Raw genomic sequence first — 19249 nt, forward strand, 5'->3', positions numbered from 1 at the left:
GGCTTATTTTTTGACTCTTCAGAAGTATGCTTAAGGTAACATAAATATATTGTTATGTAAATGTGCCACAATAATATTCCTGCTGCTGCTATGGTATACTGATCAGGGTTTCCTAGGAGGTTTGGCAGACATCTTTCAGAAAGGATGAGATTGAAATTCATCATTTTTTGTGTGCTGCATATGCCTCATTTTAATATTGCAAACAATGAGTAATGCTTTTTTGTTACATAGAATGATTGGCATCTAGCTATTGATTTTGTGAAAGCTGTAGTGTAGAAGATAAGCATGGTGATTTGCTGTCTGTGTTTTGATCTATGCGCTGTGGGGGATGCTGCTACTTAGAATTATTATGTCAGTTCGTAATTGCTAATTAATTGCTTCAGACCAGTGTATGAGCAACCAGAAGTAAAATACTCATTGAAGCATTTTTTTGTTTATTCATTTGTACATTTTACTCATGCAAAATACTAATTTATGAAGTAGTGTCCTAATTTCGGAGATATTTACAATTTATCATTTATCACATACTAGCAATGGAGATCTGAAGTAGATGAGAAAAGACAAGTGTTCCATTCCTTAGAGGATGAACTGCAGAAGGCAAAGATGATCAGTGATCAGATGTTTAAAATGCACAAGGAACGTGATCTTGACTTTGACTGGCATAAGGAAAAAGTTGATCAGTTAGCCGAGAGGTGGCAAAACATTCATTCTCAAATTGAAAATAGGTTTGTATAACTTTCTGTTATAATCTGTTCATGTTTTATGCTGGTTTTGTTGTTTCTGAGGAAGAATGATCTGAATTGGATGTTGAAATAGGTCAGAAGAGTTTTCTGAACTGCTTGTGAAATGTACTAAGGTAAAGGATTCTTACCTTTTCTGTGCTGTTACCCCTGCTGTCTTACATTTCCACAGGAAATGTCTGTGACTCTTGAGCACCAAAAGATTGGCAAGATATAGAAACTTTATTTACTTACAACTTAATGAGACACAGTAGAGAGAAGCTGCCTTTTTTTCTTCTTTCCAAAAAAAAGCCCTCAGAAATGGTGTGATGTTCTGTGGAAATACCATCTGTTTTCCCTAGTTCTGATAGGCTAAACTGATGAGCTTACTCATCGGTTATGATGGGATTCATGTTAACTTGCTTTTAATAACTCAAGTTCTATGTCTGTAAGTCCTTAGCTTCCATTGACTTCTGTGATCATTTTGTCACAATAACTTTTGGTGAAGTGCCAGTATTTTCTTCTGGTGTGCAACTGTTTCCATGCAGCTTCAATATCCAGTTGAGATGTTGCTGACAAGAGAATTAAAGATAGTGCTGTTGATTAAAAAGTTCATACAAAGTTTTGCATTTTTGCCCTTGTTTTCTAAGACATGAATGGCCACTCAGGTGCAATACTGAAGTTGTTCACTTGTAATTAACTAATTTAATTGCGTCAGTTTAGCAGTGCTGGAAGTTGAAAAGAAGATGGGTAAAAGCTGACTCATTTAAAGCTGACTGCAGAATGGCTAGCTTTAAATCCACCTCAGATTTTTCATTGTTTGATAGCATGACATAATTTAAATGATAAAACAGTAGTTTTATCATCTATAAGGTACTGAAATGTCCTTATTTCCGCACAGTCCAAATGTGAACCACATGCTTTCGTCACAGGACTATATACTGAATAGAACATGACAAAAAATTACTGTTAATACATAGTGGCTTCTAGTGTCAATAGGACAGATTGCAGTAGTTGCATCATGGAGCTGTAAACAAGCTGCTTTCTGCAAGTGTTTGCTCTGCTGCTTCCTAACAGTTTGACACTGATGGTCATTATATAAAACATGTGTACAGATATTGGCTGCAGTTACCATGATCCTTTCTCTTTTCCATGGTTATTAGCTTTAAAACGTGCTGAAGTACGAAATCTGAGTTTCCTCTGCTCTTTTTCAGTCTCTTTGTGGCTTCTTTAGAACAGTGCTAGAGCGATGACAAGTATTGATTCCAAGTTAAGCTATAAGAAATTGTTTAATAAGTATGTTTACCCTGCAGCGTTTTGAAGTGGTCATGTTTATATGATCTTTGAAGTACGGTGTAAGGGAAGAAAAACTGTCAGTCTTCTCATCAGTATGGAAGCAACTTTCAAAAAAACCACACCACTCTCAGGTCAAAAATAGATTTAAAAATGGACTTGCAGGATCAGTTGCTTTTACGTTTTAGAATATTGAAAGGCTTTAGTTTTGGAGTAACTCCTGTGGTTTTGTGGGAGGCACAGAGTATGGTGAACAACTACTTAACTTCAGCACAGCGCAGTCTTCTCTGATTCACATAGGTCACATTTGAAATACTCTTACTTCTTAGAACAGAATTAATGGCTTTTGCAGAGCTTTCTCTCTTGCTTGGGGTTTCCTGTGCTCATGGAGTTTCAAGCAGTTCAGCTCACTAATAAGGGATATATGCAGAGCTTCTTCTGTAGTAGGATCTCTGCTGAGAATCTTGGTGTGTGAGAAGTTAAATTACTGTTTAGTTAGCGTTATTTTAGTATCCTTATACTGTGATCTATAGCAGACCTAAAGCATCCAAAGCCTTTAAAGCTCTGTTTGGTTTAGTGTTGCACTTTTTGTCTTTAATACTCATCTTCCCCCCTTTGTCTTATTTTCTAAAATAAAATCAGGTTGCGTGACTTAGAAGGTATTAATAAATCTCTGAAGTATTACAAAGATACTTACAATTCTTTGGACACTTGGATTCAACAAGTGGAAGATACTCAGCGAAAGATTCAAGAAATCCATCCTGAAAATAGCAAAGCATTGGCTAAACAGTTGAACCAGCATAAGGTATGAAAGAGATTTCGTTGTAGAAAAGCAACAAAGGATGACCGGATAATTAAAACATCAGTTTAACACAGTGCTGTCAGTCATATTTCTTGATATGGGATCTTTATATTCCTCAGCCCTTAAACTGTAAAAATTCTAAGTCATTGCCAGCTTTTATGTTTTCATATTTATAACGTAGATAGTGTCATGTATATGTCACTCACTGACTATTGCCTTTTTATAGATGAGATTGTTTTGGTCCTGTGATCTGTGAAAAGAGTTAAAACCTTGAAGAATAACTAAAATTCTGGACTCTAATTATCACATAATTTTTTATTCAATATTGCTCTTGGTATTTATGGTTGTAGAAATATTTTCATGGAAGCAGAGCTAGACTCAGTGGCTGTCTCCTGCAAGAAGGAAATGCAGCTTAAATAAGAGACAGAATAACAAATTATATGCATTTAATGTATATATTCCTGATTTAATTTTAAATTCTCTCACCAGCTATTAAACCTGGCAGGTTTTTTTCACTGCTTCTGTACTGTAAGCCTGACAAAGCTCAGGACATAGGTTTCACCATATGTACACACATGGAAATGAGCATATTATGTAAATTTTATGATGTCAGATAAAATAGAAATGCTAATAATAATAGTAATTTCAGATGATGTGGATTCATATTTTACAGATGCTGGTTTCTGAGATTGAAATGAAACAAAGCAAAATAGATGAATGTCAGAAGTATTCAGAGCAATACTCAGCTGCTGTGAAGGTAATAAATAAAGTCATACTTAGAGTCCTTTTCTTTTACGTGTCAGTAGCATGTGGAATGCCAGTCACTTTGCTTGTTTTCTCTTTTTGCAGGACTATGAGTTGCAGACTATGACCTACAGAGCTATGGTTGACTCCCAGCAAAAATCTCCAGTAAAACGCAGAAGAATGCAAAGCTCATCAGATGTCATTATTCAAGAGGTAAATGGGTTTCTTATTACAGGAAAATGTGTGGGGATTTTGAGTCTTTGTTTAAAACAAAATAAACACAAGAATGAGATTTAGGATTTATAAGTGATTAAATAGGGTAGCCCAAGCAGATTATTTTTTTTCTCTATAGGTATGTGATGCGATAAATATTGTAATGGTCATTATGGAGTACCTGGATAATGAGACAGTGTATTGCTGTTGAATTACAAAAAAGCTATATGAGAAATGTACCTCAGTAAAAGTGTTTAGAACTATATCTGGGCTGGATCTTGACAAAGGTGAATCTGTCTCCCTGTTGTTAGAAGAATAGTGACCAGCACTGTTTAGACTCCTTATACCCTGTTCTTACAAGAAGCTAAAAATCAAGTGACTGTGAAGTCAAAACACTGTTTTCTGTTTCTTCTCCTTATGGCTATCCTCATAGATTCTTAGGATTTACTTATGCAAGTGCACCCTGTTGATTGCATTCAACTTTGGAATCAAGAGTAGAACTTCGGATTGCACAGTCATGATTTTGGAACCAAAATCGGGATGGGTTCTAGAGTAGTGTTTATCACTTTGAAGGATAATGTGTTTCCCTCTGTTTCTCCCCACCTCTTTGTTTCTCTACAGTTCATGGATTTAAGGACTCGTTACACTGCCTTAGTGACCTTGATGACACAGTACATTAAGTTTGCAGGTGACTCTTTGAAAAGACTGGAAGAGGAAGAGGTAGGTCATCCCCTGGCAGCTAACTAAGCAAAAATAACAGCCAGGCATATGAAGAGAAATATACCTGTTGGAATTACTCACAAAGTTAGCAGCAGATATGAAAGACTAGAATTCTTTATACAGGAGGATAGGAGTGTTAAATTACACCATTAACATTCAGATTAGCAAATCCTATACCATCCATGCATTTTAGCAGTTCTTCCAGCTAGAAGGGTCATATGATTCACTAAATTCTGATGGAGATGTAGTTGCATATAGTACATTTTAATACTTAAATATTTTAGTGCTTGATCTTTTGGATAAAAGCTGACATTAAGATGAGGGCAACCTTAGTGTGCATGTACTGTTTATATCCTACGCAGGCTTTAATACTCCATAGTATGCATTCTGGTCCACTTAACAACATATAAGAAAGTTTTTAAACAGGGAGGTGTGATGCCGTCTGAACTATTTTCTGAAGTTTCTTTGACATGTTTATATATTTTCTTCCTTCTAGCTTTCTACTGTATTGATTCCCTGGGGTCAGACAGCTGACCCCTAGGAATCCCTTATTTAAGCTTAAGGTAGAATCTTTGTAACAAGAATAGGTTTCCGAAATCGAGCAGAAAAATTATTCAAAATGCACGCTTGCTGCAGAGTCAACCTTCCAAATAGTTGAGAAGAAAATACTTTTAAAATCTTCACTTTCTCTTGAAATGTTTCTCTCCAAAAGAGGTTATATAGTCATTCTTTAAGCAAATCAGAAAATGATTAGTCCTTTTCAAAGGAGGAATGATACTTTTTTTCTTCTGGGATGACCTCTGAAGTCTGTGATTGTTCCAAGATTTTTCTTCCACACCAGTCTTTCTTCCTAACTCTCAGTAATAGCATTACCAATGCACAGAATAAGATAAAAATAAGATGGTTTCCATGATCTCTCAGTTTATTCCATGTGCTGTCATGCTCGGAGCTTACCAGAGGAGTGAACTCCAGACATCTGTGAACTCAGCTGAAGTCTTTCAACGTTTTGGATGTAGTGAAGCTGTTGAATTCGGAGAGGAAAATGCATCTAATGAAAGCATGATGGATGGGGAATATTTGCAAAAAGATAACTCTTCCAGTATACCTGAACACACAGAAAATAAATGGGAAATGGACAGAAGAAAATTAGATGTAAATGGATATGATGAAATCAAAACTGATAGAACATCAAAGCAAGTTTTAACTTCCAGTGGTCAAGAAAGTAGCATTAGTGGCAATAGTGAATATAAGTTGCATATAGAGCAAGAGAATTTAATGGCTTTTAGTAATCAAATCAAAGAAGAACATTATAGAAAAGGTTGTTTTGTTTCAGCTGAGATTTGTGTGAGTAGCAATCCTGGTGAAATGTTAAATGAGAAAATTCTCAGTGGAGAGAGACACAAAACAGAGGGAGTATCAAAGTTGCCTGAAGTGGTCATGATGCACAAAACCACAGGAAAAAAATTTTCAGGAAAGGCAGGGAGTGACGTTTTGACAAAGGAAGAGTGTGAGATGCAATCAGAAATTAACTTTGAGCTAACAGTGAAGAGAGGTGAAGTTACTCCAAAAACTGGAAAGCATGTTCTGGACAAGCAGCAAGATCTTTCACCAAGAATTAATTTTGAAAGTCAACATAAAGAACATTGCTTTACAGAAACTAATAGTTGTAACACTTTAAACTCTGAAGACAGAGGGTTTCAAGTACGTGGTGAAAGAGGTGACTCAGGTATAAGGCATGCAATACCTTTAGAAAAAGTTACATCCTCTTTCAGAGAGCTGGCAGCATGCAAGAGGAGTGAAAAAACAAAGTTAAATTTGCAATTGATGATCAATGCAGACATTTCTGGTGATGTTGAAAGGGATACAAACAAACTGCACAGAGCATCTCTGGATAAAAGTTACTTCATAGCAGAAAACAAAATCCTGCAAAAATCAAATTTAAATCCAAATGAAGCCAAGAGTGCAATGCAAGAAATTTTGCTTGTTTCTTCAGGAAATACTGTGGAGAATCAGTATGCAGCAAAAGTCTATGAGTTGTATCAGTTAGATTTTGAAGTATCACCAGTGCAGGATGGTCCAAGTTTAGGGACAGAATTGTTAGGAAGCGCTGGTGATTTAAATACAAATATAGCCCTCTCAAAAATAATTCCTAAAGGAGAGGATTATTTTCCATTATCAGAACATGGATTAGCAAAAAAGCTTTTGAGTCGCAATGAGAAAGGAAGTGAGAAGAAGATATCACAGGGTAACATTTATGGTTTAGACAACATCAGTATGAGTGGGAATAAGCTGAGTGGAGAACACAGGTTAGAACAGAGTCGGAAATACAAAGATTTATTACTGGTTGCAGAAAGGCACAATAGAGATAAGGGTCATAGCACAGAGGGACTTGGGAAAAACACTGAAGTCCAGAAAACATCCTGTGAAAAAGCAGGGAAAAAAACCTCACTTGAAAAAAAAGAAAAGCAAAAAAAAAGAGACAGTGGCAATGAAGAAAAAAGGAGTACAACTTATATTAAGGTATCACAGTTTTTATGCAATGCAAATGAAACAGTTAATTTAACAATGATTCTAAACCAACACAAATCAACATCTGAATCTGATAATATGTCAAGGTCGAGTGATTTAAAATTGATTGGACAGAATTTAAACAATGAATATACAAATGATATATTAATTACTATGCATTTTGTGATCCTTAAATTTTTTAAGTTCTTATAAATTGTTTTTGTTCATTTTGTATTACTATTTAATTACCATCTTTTCTCCACCCAGCTGATTCTCAGCCATGTTCATTAGAGATAATGAAAGCTAACAAGATACAGGTTTTGACTGTATCTTTATTTTAGTTCTTGATTTTCAAGCATAATACATTAAATTTTGTATGTATGGGAGCATAAAGAAGATTTATAAGAAACCAATTTAAATGTTTTGTATCTGTTGGGTCTGTTCAAAATTCTGACCTGGAAATATGGAGAGGAACTGAAGAAGCTGCCTTTGCATTAGCCTTTTAGGAAACGTTTTGTGTATTGTATGAAAAATAAGTAAATATGGTAAAATTTGACCTAACCAAACATTTTGTTTAAATGAAAATGTTGCTATATTTACCCTTCATGCCATGTTTGTATGATTGTAGGAATGTGTGTTCTTAGCTCATGTTAGCTCACATTTGGTAACCAACACTGTAACAGTGCTAATGAAGACAAGGTATGTATAATGTCAACTGTATTATTACCGGTGAATACTTGTATGAGTTTTCCTTGATCTGCCAGCATATGGAGATTACTGGCTGACTGGTTTTCACTAGGATTTTCCAAAATACCATGTTTATACTTCTAACTGTGTCTACACTGCAAAGTAACTGTGCTCCTACCAGTCCCCCAGCTGACACAGTGGAACTGTGGAGCACACTACAAAGCATAGGTGTACTGCAGTTTAAATACTTCTGTTTCTGGAGCTGGTGCATCTTGGCTGTATCTCTCTATATTGCTTTGCTTCTTGGATGGGATTTCCAAACTTCTCTTGTGTGATTTTTGCTTACAAGCATAAAATCCTCCTAATTCCTGCTGAACTGATGCAGAAATGGTAGGCCACTTTTGCTTTGGGAATTCTTGTGCATAGTGTTTGGCTCAGTGTTTGCTCTACCTATTTGTTTGGAGACAAAACATATGCAAGCTGTTGTTTGGTGCTGCTTACCGCTAGGAGGCACCTGACTGCAGTGAAAGGCTTCAGGACTTCCTCGCTTTGTGGATCTTTATGAAGGGTTTCATATTTGGCTAGTGGTAACTTCCTGAAGGCTGATGGTGGTGGGAACTGCTCATCCTACTTTCTGGACATACCGTATATACACGAGTAAGTATTTTCCATTCTACTCTTCAAAGAGCCTAACATTTCATATGCTGTATTACAAAAAGTGTATATCAATGTATCTCATTCTTCCACAGATTTTAAAGAATAAAGAAGCATCGGTGCGTGAGGCATACTCAGATCTAAAGGCACAGCAAAATAACACAATTGATGAGAACAGAAGACTCATGGGAAAGGTAAAAAACCTTGAGCAGATGTTGGAGGATGTGAAGAGACAAAAATTCCAAGTGGAACAGGAGCTCCCTAAAGTTAAGGCAGCCGCAGAAAAAGAGCGGAAGAAGCAGCAACAGGACATGGAAGAGATCTGTCTTCAGAAGACCAAGGCTGAGCAAGAGGCAAAGCAGTGTCGTAGGGATCTAGAGAACATTGAGAAAGAGAAAGCAGATGCAGAGGAGGAGTTGGAGCGTGTAAGGCAGCTCATTTTGCAGGCAGAGACTCAAAGAAGTATGTTGGAAGAAAACCTTCGTGCTTTTCGAAATCAAATAGAAGAAAGCACCTTTACCAGAAGAAACCTTGAAGAGCATCTAAGAAGAAAAGATACTAATCTTCATGATTTAGAGCAACAAAAAAGAAACTTAATGGAGGAGCTGAAGAAAAAAACAGAAGGCGAGGAGAAACTTATGAAACTGATAAAGCAAATGGAACAAGACCTTGAATTTAAAGGGAGCCTATTAGAAATAAAGCTGCAAGAGAGAGAGAAAACTGAAGCCAGAGGGAAAGTTGTTGAAGGCAAGTACTCTGTAACTAGAGAAACTTCTCTGCCAACTTCGGCAGCTGGGCAAGGCAGCCAGTGTAGAACTAATTCTGAAATTGCAAGTTTCCAGAAGAAGCAAGAAGCCAGAAAGGTAGAAGAGCTTAGACAAAAGATAGATGAACTAATTCTTGCTAACAGAAAAGCTGATAAAACTATTAAAGACCTGAAATATGATCTGAATGAAATTGAGCTTCAGAAATCATCAACAGAAGAAAAGTCTCGGTTATTAAAAGAAAAACTAGGCAAAGTCAATACTGAACTTAAATGCCTAAAAATTAAGTTAGAGGAAAAAGACCAAGTAGAGCAGGGATATTTGCAGCGACTGAAAGAACTGGACAGGCAGCTACACAGAACCACAGATAAAGCTGAAGAGGTGATGCAAGAAGCTGTAGATCTCAAGAAAGTTAAGATGAACTATGAGGAGGAGTTGAAATCTGTTCAGCAAGAAAAGGCACAATTAAAAAGAGAAGTAGAGGAACTAACTAGATCAAAGGCAAAAAGTGAAATCACTATCAAACATTTAAATTCACAAATCAGTTCTCTTCAAAAAGAGAAGCTGGCAGCTGAACAGAAAACACAGTCATGCAGAGGAGAAGCAAATAATCTTCAAGACCAATATGAGAAAATTCAAGAACAATTGATTCAAAAAATAAAAGTAGAGAAAGAAAACCAGCAGGAAATTCAGATGCTGAAGAATGAATTAGCCGAAAGTAATCATGTGTCAGAAACATTGAAACGAAAGATAGAAGACCTTAATAAATGGAATACAGACACAAAACTACTAATGAAGCAAATTCAGTCTGAATCGGAGAGGATGACTTTGGAAAAACAAAGTATTCAGAGGAAAAATGATGCATTAAAATCCCTAGCAGATGGTTTCAAAGAACAACTGCATACAACAAATGAACAATTGCACAAGCAAACAATAATTGAGCAAGAATTCATATGTAAAATAAAAAGCCTAGAAGTTGATCTAGCAAAAGCAAAAGATTTGGCTAATGAATATAAACAAAAATGTGATAAACAAAGTGCTTCCACCCTAACCACTGACCGGGAAGTTAAAAATCTAAATGTGCAAATAAATGCTCTAACTATGGAAAAGAGAATGAGTGAGCAGAAGATACAACTACAACAAGCTCATATACAAGAACTAAGTAGTAAATTAAAAAAACTACAGGATGAACTCCATCAAAAGACTCTGGACGAGCAAATGGCACGCAAGAAGATGATTCTGTTTCAGGAAGAATCCATTAAATTTAAACACTCTGCAGAGGAATTTAGGAAGAAAGTTGAAAAATTACTGGAATCCCATAGCATCACAGAAAAGGACATTTCTGACATAAAGCTAGAATGTGTTGCTCTTCAGCAGGAAAAGCATATGGCTGAGGAAAACATCATGCTGTACAAGGTACAGATGGAAGATCTGCAAGAAAGGCTTAAAAGATGTCAGGAACAGCTGCAGCAAGGGAAGCAGGCTGAAATGGACTATCACCAGAAATGCAGGAGACTTGAGGAAGAATTGGAAGCACAGAAGCGCACAGTTGAGAGCTTGAAACACAAAATGGATCTGCAGCTCAGGGAGAGCGAACAGAGGTTTCTTTTGTTTCAGAATGAAGTTCAGCAAAATAATAAACTCCAAGACTGTGGATTTAAATTTAGCTGTGAGAGAAGAGGAAATGATTTCGATTACCTGAGTGGCACCACGGCTCGAGAATTTGAGCAGCTTCCTCCACATTCAAAACCTAGCTCACCTTTGTTAAGACGGAGAGATCAGGTTTTAAATCAGAAGCAGGAGAGAGCAGGTTTTAAATCTGATCAGGTGGAAGAAAATACATTGTACGTGAGTGCTGATGATACAACACCCGGAGAGGTGCAGTTCCATGTGTCAAGGATTAACCAATCGGGAGAAGAAAATTCAAGCCCACAATTTACAGAGTTCATTTCTCAAACGAGTACACAGTTTGAGATAACTTTTGATAAGGGAAGCCAAATCTCTGGGACATCTGAATGGGATACATTGAGGAGCAGGAACCTACACAGTTCCAGACAAACTATTAGACATGGAGAAGACATGAAACATGAATTAGGAGTGGTAAAACTGCATCCCTTGGAGGTACACACTACATTTTGTGAGGGTTTGCCTTTCAGTGGTGATGGTTTTTACTAGTCTGTTTCTTTGTTTGTTTTTAGTTATACTTTATTACTATTCTGTATTCTCTCTAATGTTTCTTATGTTCTTCCCTTGGTGAAGGGAACCCCTTCATTCTTACATGACACGCAAACCTTTTTATTTTACATTTGTAGCAGGTTTGTTAATATCTAAGATACACATTATTTTAAAAGTTTGTGTTGGAAATAGGAATTCACATACACCATATATCCTTTTTTGTCTAAATAAGCTTTGATTAACAGCGTGAAGTTCATGTAGTAACAAACAACAGTTGTTGCTTAGTCTAATCATATTCCTGTTATTGAATAAGTGTTTGAAATGGCAAATGCACTTTAAAAATCTAGCTATCTATATTTCTCTGCTCTCCAATGATATTAGCAATTCTCCTTCATGATTTACATTCAGATTCTCCCTTTTGTTTCTTTGGTGGTGGATTTAGGAGTATATTATGTACTGCATAGTTCTGCAGATTCTCACTGTGTCAAAAAATTCCCATTTACAGATAGCGAAGAACAAGCAGTATGACATGCATGTTGAAGTCACAACATTAAACCAAGAAAATGACAAGACTTTTGGTACTGAAGAGAGAATGCTTGAGGGATACAAAACATCCGAAGGGTTTAGGAAAGAAGACTTTGCAAAGATGAGCTCTTTCTTAGGGGGAGAGAGTTTGAAAACTGATGATGATGCTACTCAGTTGGAGTATTTCACAGAGGAATATGATAATATTAAATTTCAAGGTCTCCGGCGTGATGTCACTGCCAGACAGTTGGCCGAAGTTAAACTTTTAGACAGGGTCACAGTTGAGCAGCTTCTTTCAGGGCAGAAAACTATTGATGAGGTTCAGAAAAGTCTTGAAAAATTTTTAACTAAACCTACAGCTATAGCTGGGCTGTACCTTGAATCCAGCAAAGAGATACTTTCTTTTGCTGCAGCAGCAAAAAGAAGAATCATAGGAAAAGCATTGGCATTAGCATTATTAGAGGCCCAAGCAGCTACTGGTTTTATCATTGAGCCTACAACAGGTCAGAAATTCTCTGTTGATGATTCTATTGTTAGAGGGCTTGCAGATACTGAATTCAAGAGTAGACTGCATGAGGCAGAGAAAGCTGTTTTGGGCTATTGCTATTCTGGGAAAGTAATGTCTGTGTATCAGGCTATGGAAGCTAGACTCTTAGAAAGACAAAAAGGCAAAAATATCCTTGAGACTCAGATTGCAAGTGGGGGGGTCATTGATCCTGTCAGAAGTGTCCGTGTGCTGCCAGAAACCGCAGTGCAGCTCGGCTTGCTAAATAACACAACTTTAAAATTTCTGCATGAACCTTCTAGTAATGCAAAATGTTTTCACAATCCAAACAACAGGAAAGCGATGTACTACTGTGATCTCCTGAAAATGTGTGTGTTCAGTGTAAGCAGTAAATGTTTTCTGCTTCCAGTTGGTGAAAGGAAAATAAGCAGCTCGTCAGCAGAGAAAAGTCACAAAATTTCTGTAGTAGATGTTGAAACAGGAGCTGAAATGACTTCATATGAGGCTTATAAAAAAAATTGTGTTGATAAAGCTACTTATATTGAGCTTTCAAAACAGGAATTTGATTGGAAGGAGTCCACGTGTTTTGACTCTGATGGGAATTCTTTTCTTTTGCTTACAGATCTTAAAACTGGTGTACAGTTTAATATCGAGGAGACCTTAAATCAGGGTAGAATTGGCAGAGCATTAGTCAATAAATATAAGGAGGGTTTAATCACAGCTAATGAGTTCGGTGATATTTTAGCTAGCAGTTCACAGCCAAATAAAGACTTAAACAGTCCTGTTGCAGGATTCTGGCTTTCTGAAACCAATGAAAGAATTCCAGTCTTAAAAGCCTCACGCAAAAACTTGGTAGACAGAGTTACTGCCCTCCGATGTCTTGAAGCTCAGGTTAGTACTGGGGGCATAATTGATCCGTTCACTGGGAAAAAGTACAGCGTTTCAGAAGCTTTGCAAAGGGAGTTAATTGATGATGGATGTGCCAAGCACATGCAGCAGTGTGAACTGATCTTCACTGGGATCATTCACCCTGTAAAGAACACAGTTATGTCAGCTGTTGAAGCTATGAACTTAAATGCCGTAGACAAAGAATTGGGCATGCGCTGCCTGGAGTATCAGTACTTGACTGGTGGGTTGATAGATCCAAAGTCTCACTCCAGATTAACAATGGAAAATGCAATCAAGAATGGTATTATTGATGCTGTCACAGCTACAAAGATGAAAGATGAAAAATTGCATGTTAAAGCTTTAACATGCCCCAAAACAAAGAAGAAGGTAACCTACAAAGAAGCTTTAGAGAGAGCTGTTTTTGATTGCCACACTGGGCTGCGATTGTTAGAAGCAGCTCAGCCCATGAAGACAGGAATTTCCAGTCTCTATTATAATTCATAATGGAATAAAGATATTAGTACTCATTTTGGAGCCTGCTTTTAAACCATTCAAGTCGTAAAAAAGATCTGTGGTGGCCTTTATGGAAAACCATAAATGGTGTTTTCTAAAGCAATCATGAGTTACTGTAAAACTAATTAATACAAACCACTAATTAGTATAAACCGCTAAAACTGGAATTGGCTATTACTTGTTAGAAAGTTGAGATATATAGATAAACTTAGGGAGATTCATAATTTCAAAACGCAGACTATGTGTTCAGTCTTTACCCGAGGCCTTGTCTGACATGTAGGTAGCGTAAATGAGAAGTTATACTGAGGCTGGTGAAGTTAAAGTTACTGCAAAATGGGTAGATTAGGTGAGACAAGAAATCAGATCTTTATGTTAAAAATGGAATGGGATTTCTCACTTTGCGAATAATCACAGTGCAGTATTTCATGTGACCTGATACTTAATTTAATATTACAAATCAGTTTGTTGGCATCATTTGTTTTGCAAAGTGGCAGTAAAGCATATAAGGGTTAAATCTGCAGTGCAGTAAATATGTACACAGAAGTAAATTTTCTCACGTTGATATTCTATTAATTTTAGTGGGCTACTTCCATCATAAAGTTAAATATCCTAATTTTTTCTCACTTCAGGTAACTTTTTTATTTAGGTTGTTTTCATGTTCTAGCAGGCAAATGAATTACAATTACTTATCAAAGTAAAAAAAAATCCATTAAAATAACTTCATTTTTACTTCTGATACGTGGAAGGGCTTAAGCATGTTTTCTAGGTATTGATGAATTTCAAACTACTAACAGATTGTACTACTGTAAAAAGAAATGTACTTTCCTATGCAGAAAGAGATTAAATGTCTCAGTATTTTACTTTTATTGTTCTTTTTTTCTGTAGACATAAAAGCAATGTATTCCTCTTAATTGTAATTTAGTAATACATGTGCATAAACTGCAAAATTCTGATAGCCTGTGCTCTCTGTACATATTCACACCTGAGGGTAATGCAAAGGCAGCAATTCAAATATGCTTTATATGCAGATGTTTAGATTTTATCCGCTGTGTAATGGCTGGGAAGCTATACTTTTTCTTAATATCAGTCATTTTTAAATGAATGTATGTGTGTATGAATAAGCACCATAATCATAATTACAAATCATTTAAGGAATTATTTTGTTCATGTCTATTATTATGTGGCAGTTTTGTTCATACATCAAAGTGTCATAGTTATGCATGTAGTGATAAATAAAAAGAAATCACTTGATGCTTATGTTATAATATTGCCATTGTGGTAGAATTGTGTTTCTATGGACATTACTGTTAAATATTCCAACAATTTACATTTACATGTTTTTTACAATTCATGATGCTCATCAGAAATCAATGGAAGAAGAAAAGAAGGAACATGTTGAGAAAGCTGGGGATTTACTGAAGTGGGTGTCAAACCTCAGCAAGACACTCAGCAAGGAAGAAGGAGAAAAGGCTGAAAAGACAGATTTGCCTAAGCAGCAGGTATACACATGTCTTCTAGTAAAATACCACTTCCTCTTTTTAGGTTTTTTGTGTTGATTAAAATAACAAAATACTCCATAAATACCAAATCACTCTCCACATCTTACTTAAAAATGTAATTTCACGTAGCTGTGAGTGGGGGTTGGGTGCATCATAGAAGAGTTAGGGTTGGAAAGGAGCTTAAGATCATCTAGTTCCAACCCCCCTGCCATGGGCAGGGACACCTCACACTAAACCATGCCATCCAAGACTGTTCAGCCTGGCCTTGAACACTGCCAGGGATGGAGCATTTACCACTTTAGGCAACCTGTTCCAGTGCCTCACCACCCTCACAGTAAGTAACTTCCTCCTTATATCTAACCTGAACTTCTCAATGAACATCAGTGTTTAGGAGCGCAAACATGGTACTCAGGAAGAAGCACAAGCTGCTTTTTACAGGCCTTGTGTGTGACACCACACAATGTCAGTTCAAAACCTGATGCTGCACCCCATAATTCCACCTTTGTTAGAGGGACAGTGCATCCTGGTAGCATGGTGCTTTGTATGTCTTCCCACTTGTCCTGAAATAGTTCAGTGAATAAGTCTGGTAACTTGTACCCTGGCACCGGGAAGGAGAAAGTGGGCAGGAACGGTCTGAGGGCCAGGTTTCTCTATTTGCTTTTAAAAAGTTGTTCTGGGGAGTCTCTTACAGGATTGTTAAAACTGCTGGTTTAGGGAATTCAGCAGGTGTTGACTGAGAGCCCTCTGTCTACTACCACAGTTGTCGACAGGCTGCTGCTGTGGCTCATCTTGACACCTTTGTGTTTAACACATACATTGTTGTGTGCAGTTGCAACTCTGACCATAGATTTCCATCTGTGAAGTTTTCTGTCATTTCTAACAGCTCCCCTGCTAGGCTTGTCCCACAAAACAGATTTGTGACACATAAAAGGAATTCAGTAGGTGAAAGTCTACCTGTACACTGAGCAGCAGAGGGATGGAGCAGCGGCTTGTCCACATCCCTCACTATAGGGCCAAATGTGTGGTCATGCAGACATGACTTTGGCCCTCCTGGAAGCCTGTTTCTGTTGTTTTATTCTGGTCATGCATGCTGGTACTGATTAGAGCCACTGGAGCAGCATGTGCATAAAGCAAGCTTGTTCTCGGGCAGGTCCTGCAGTCTTAATGGCCCCTGGTCCCATCACATCATTCATAGGGGACCAGTGCTAGTTCTGTTACTGAGTTTGTTCCTGTATCTGTAGGAGGAAGTAAGCCTGTGGTTGAACATGTTGATTGGTAAATCGCTAATAGTTAGGGTAGGATTTGCAAAAATGCATTTGACACTGGTCATTTTCTGTCCTTGTTAATGACAACATTGCAAGTCTTTGTCAGTGTTGGGCCAGTGCTCAACTCCTTAGAGCATCTCAGTTTACCACAGCAGCTATGGGTGGCATCTTCCCTGCCCAGCCTGAGCCCTCAGTGAGTAACCTGGGAGTTAATCTGTCTTGGCTTCCTCTGGCCTACTGGAAATGGGTGTTTGCTGAGGGTGTTCCATTCCTTTGTGAAACAGCCCTGCAAGACAGCAGCACCTTCTAGAGGTGTCTTAGTTTTGTGTCTCCAGGTGCTGTGACATGTTTTGTAGAAGCATGTACGTTTTATAGCTAATGATAGCTGAAATACATTTCACATGGAGGACTGGGGTTGCTGTAGGTTGTAATCACAGACTGGGTGAAGCTGGTGCCAGTAACAGCAGGGTTCGTTCACACAGCAGCAGCAGTGACAACAGTTCCTCAAGTGACACATGGCTCCATGTGCTACCTCACCTGCTCACATTGTCTTCTAGTGTAGTGCACACTGTGCTTGCTCTCTTGGTTTCTGTCCAAGCAGCACAAGTGGTGAGATTGTGGCTTTCTAGTGGTGATTGCAGAGGGAGACTGTTCAAGACCGTGTTCAGGACCTTTGACACAATGCACATGGAGACAAAATTGGTTGTGTCCAGACCCACATGAGCATAGGGCCCAAGAACCTTGCTAGAATTCTCTTAGCACCAATGGTGAATATATCTTGGGCTTGCTAATAAGTGTAGAAGTTGTAGACTCCCCTTTAATAATTTGTCCCTATTCAGCTGAAATTAATGCTTTTCTTTGAAAAGACTCTAGATAGTTTCTCAGAAAAATCAGAAGATTAAATTCTTGCAAGTTCCACTGCCAGAACAAGTGCTTTAGTGGGGATGACACAGAAATAATAGCAGAGAGAATATTAATAAATAATTCATTTTTTCCAAGTGTTTGATACTGTGTTTGTCATTGGATTTCGTGAAGGTTTATAGCTGGCTGGTATGATTTTTATTTTCAGGTTATTATCTCTCATTTTGGTGAGCAACATCTTGAACACATATATATAAAGCTGCTTTAAACTGTGCAGACTATAATAAGTGGATTTAAATGATTTGCTAATTTCAAGCAAATAACATGTTAAAATCTATTTGTTTCACTCAATAGTTTTCTAATACAAACAGCTTATTTAACCACAAGACATTAACACAATGACTTATCTGTATGTAAATGATGCAATTCCTTAATAATTAATATTGCTCTAAGAATAGCTGGTATTTAAAAAAAATCAAGTTCTTAATAAATTGAGTTTAGTCCTGGGTAGAAATACTATGTTGTTTGTTTGGTTTTCTTGTTATATTTGTGTGAAATTAAGTCTTGAACACGGATTGTTTATTTTTCAGATTTCCCTGCATGAAGTGTCAACCAAGAAAGAACAAATAGCTGAAGCTTTGCAGACTACACAGTCATTTTTAGCTAAGCACAGTGACAAGTATGCCATTTTTTATTGTTCAAATAACGTAAACTAATTGAATCAGTTTGCTTAGAAAGAAATTATATCCTTATCTTACAGTTCCAATTACTTTTCATGTACAAATAAGCTAGTTTTTTTCCATAGTTTTATAATTTTGTCTTCCCATTTGGGAAAACTTCATGCAGTTCTGTTTATTTCCAGACTTTGGCTAGGTTTATATGCCTCTTGTCCTCTTAAAAAAAAACCCAAAACATTAAACAAAAATTTTCATCTGGAGTCTATTAACAGATTAATAGTGAATTAGTACTTGAACTGTATGTCACAAGTTTGTTTCATCCGTGTCTGAAATCAGAGTGTTTAAGATACTAAATTGCTGAGGTACCTCATGACTCCTTGCTAGCTGTTCCCTATCTTGACTAGTAATCAGTTGACAAAGGGACATGCAAAGGTTAGATGCTTTAGTGATAATTCAACATAAATTCTAGATTAATGTAGTTCCTTTTCCTCAGTAGCTACAAGCACATTGTGGCTTTCCTAAGCATCTTTGAAATTAGGCTATATTTTGTTCAGACTACTTTTACCAATTCCACATGCAGATCACTCCAGCAAGGTTACAAATTACTCAGAGATCATCTTCTTCTTTTTTTTTTTTTCTTAATAGAATGACAGATGAAGAGAGAAGTGAAATGGAAAAGCAAGTCAGATCCCTCCAGGAGAGCTACAGCTTGTTATCCAATGAAGCTTTGAAGCAGCTGCCGGAAGCACAGTATTTGGGTGATGAAAAGATGGAAGAAAAGGTAATAAGACTGAAACTTACATTTCAGTCTTCTTTGAGGTTTACTGCATGGTTTTGAAGCTACACATGGTCAGCAAAAGAAGCTCTGCAGTTAACAGTGTGTGAAGGAACTTGAGATTTAATTCACTGAAGGTTTTGTGTATTTGCTATGGCATACTGTGTGTGGTCTTACCTGTGCATATGAACATTCTGCTCATCAGATTTTTTTGTGAAGAGTCTTAATAATGTGTGCCTTGCATGAAGAAAGATAAACAAATCATTCATCTCTTAACTCTTCTCTTAAAAGCCATTCTTTGACTGCTAGATAAGTCTGTTTCTGCTGCAAAAATGACATCATAAAATAACCTGTTAATCTCTCCCATATATCACTCGAAATGTCTTAGAAGACATCTACTTTCAGTTTTTCTTGAAATTTATCTGGATATGTTAATGAGAGCACCTCATGTGATTAGCTCTG

General features: G+C 37.1%; 1 protein-coding gene across 7 annotated transcripts in view; it reads left to right on the forward strand.

The window, feature by feature from the left end:
* Positions 1-19249, forward strand: part of DST (dystonin) — a 296486-nt gene that overhangs the window by 161604 nt on the left and 115633 nt on the right. For 6 of the 7 annotated variants that reach the window (XM_061460567.1, XM_061460568.1, XM_061460569.1 and 3 more), the window contains 8 exons: positions 532-725; positions 2655-2817; positions 3488-3571; positions 3664-3771; positions 4393-4491; positions 15075-15209; positions 17926-18014; positions 18658-18793. In XM_061460567.1, coding sequence (XP_061316551.1) covers positions 532-725; positions 2655-2817; positions 3488-3571; positions 3664-3771; positions 4393-4491; positions 15075-15209; positions 17926-18014; positions 18658-18793 — 1008 coding nt within the window. Of the gene's footprint in view, positions 1-531; positions 726-2654; positions 2818-3487; positions 3572-3663; positions 3772-4392; positions 4492-5412; positions 7012-15074; positions 15210-17925; positions 18015-18657; positions 18794-19249 lie in introns of all 7 variants that reach the window. The other variant, XM_061460566.1, reaches the window with a different exon arrangement.

This window comes from Pezoporus flaviventris, unplaced genomic scaffold (assembly GCF_033815535.1).
Source record: "Pezoporus flaviventris isolate CSIRO_AGI_PZ_B2104156 unplaced genomic scaffold, CSIRO_AGI_Pfla_v1 ptg000031l, whole genome shotgun sequence".
In the NCBI taxonomy this organism is placed as follows: domain Eukaryota; kingdom Metazoa; phylum Chordata; class Aves; order Psittaciformes; family Psittacidae; genus Pezoporus; species Pezoporus flaviventris.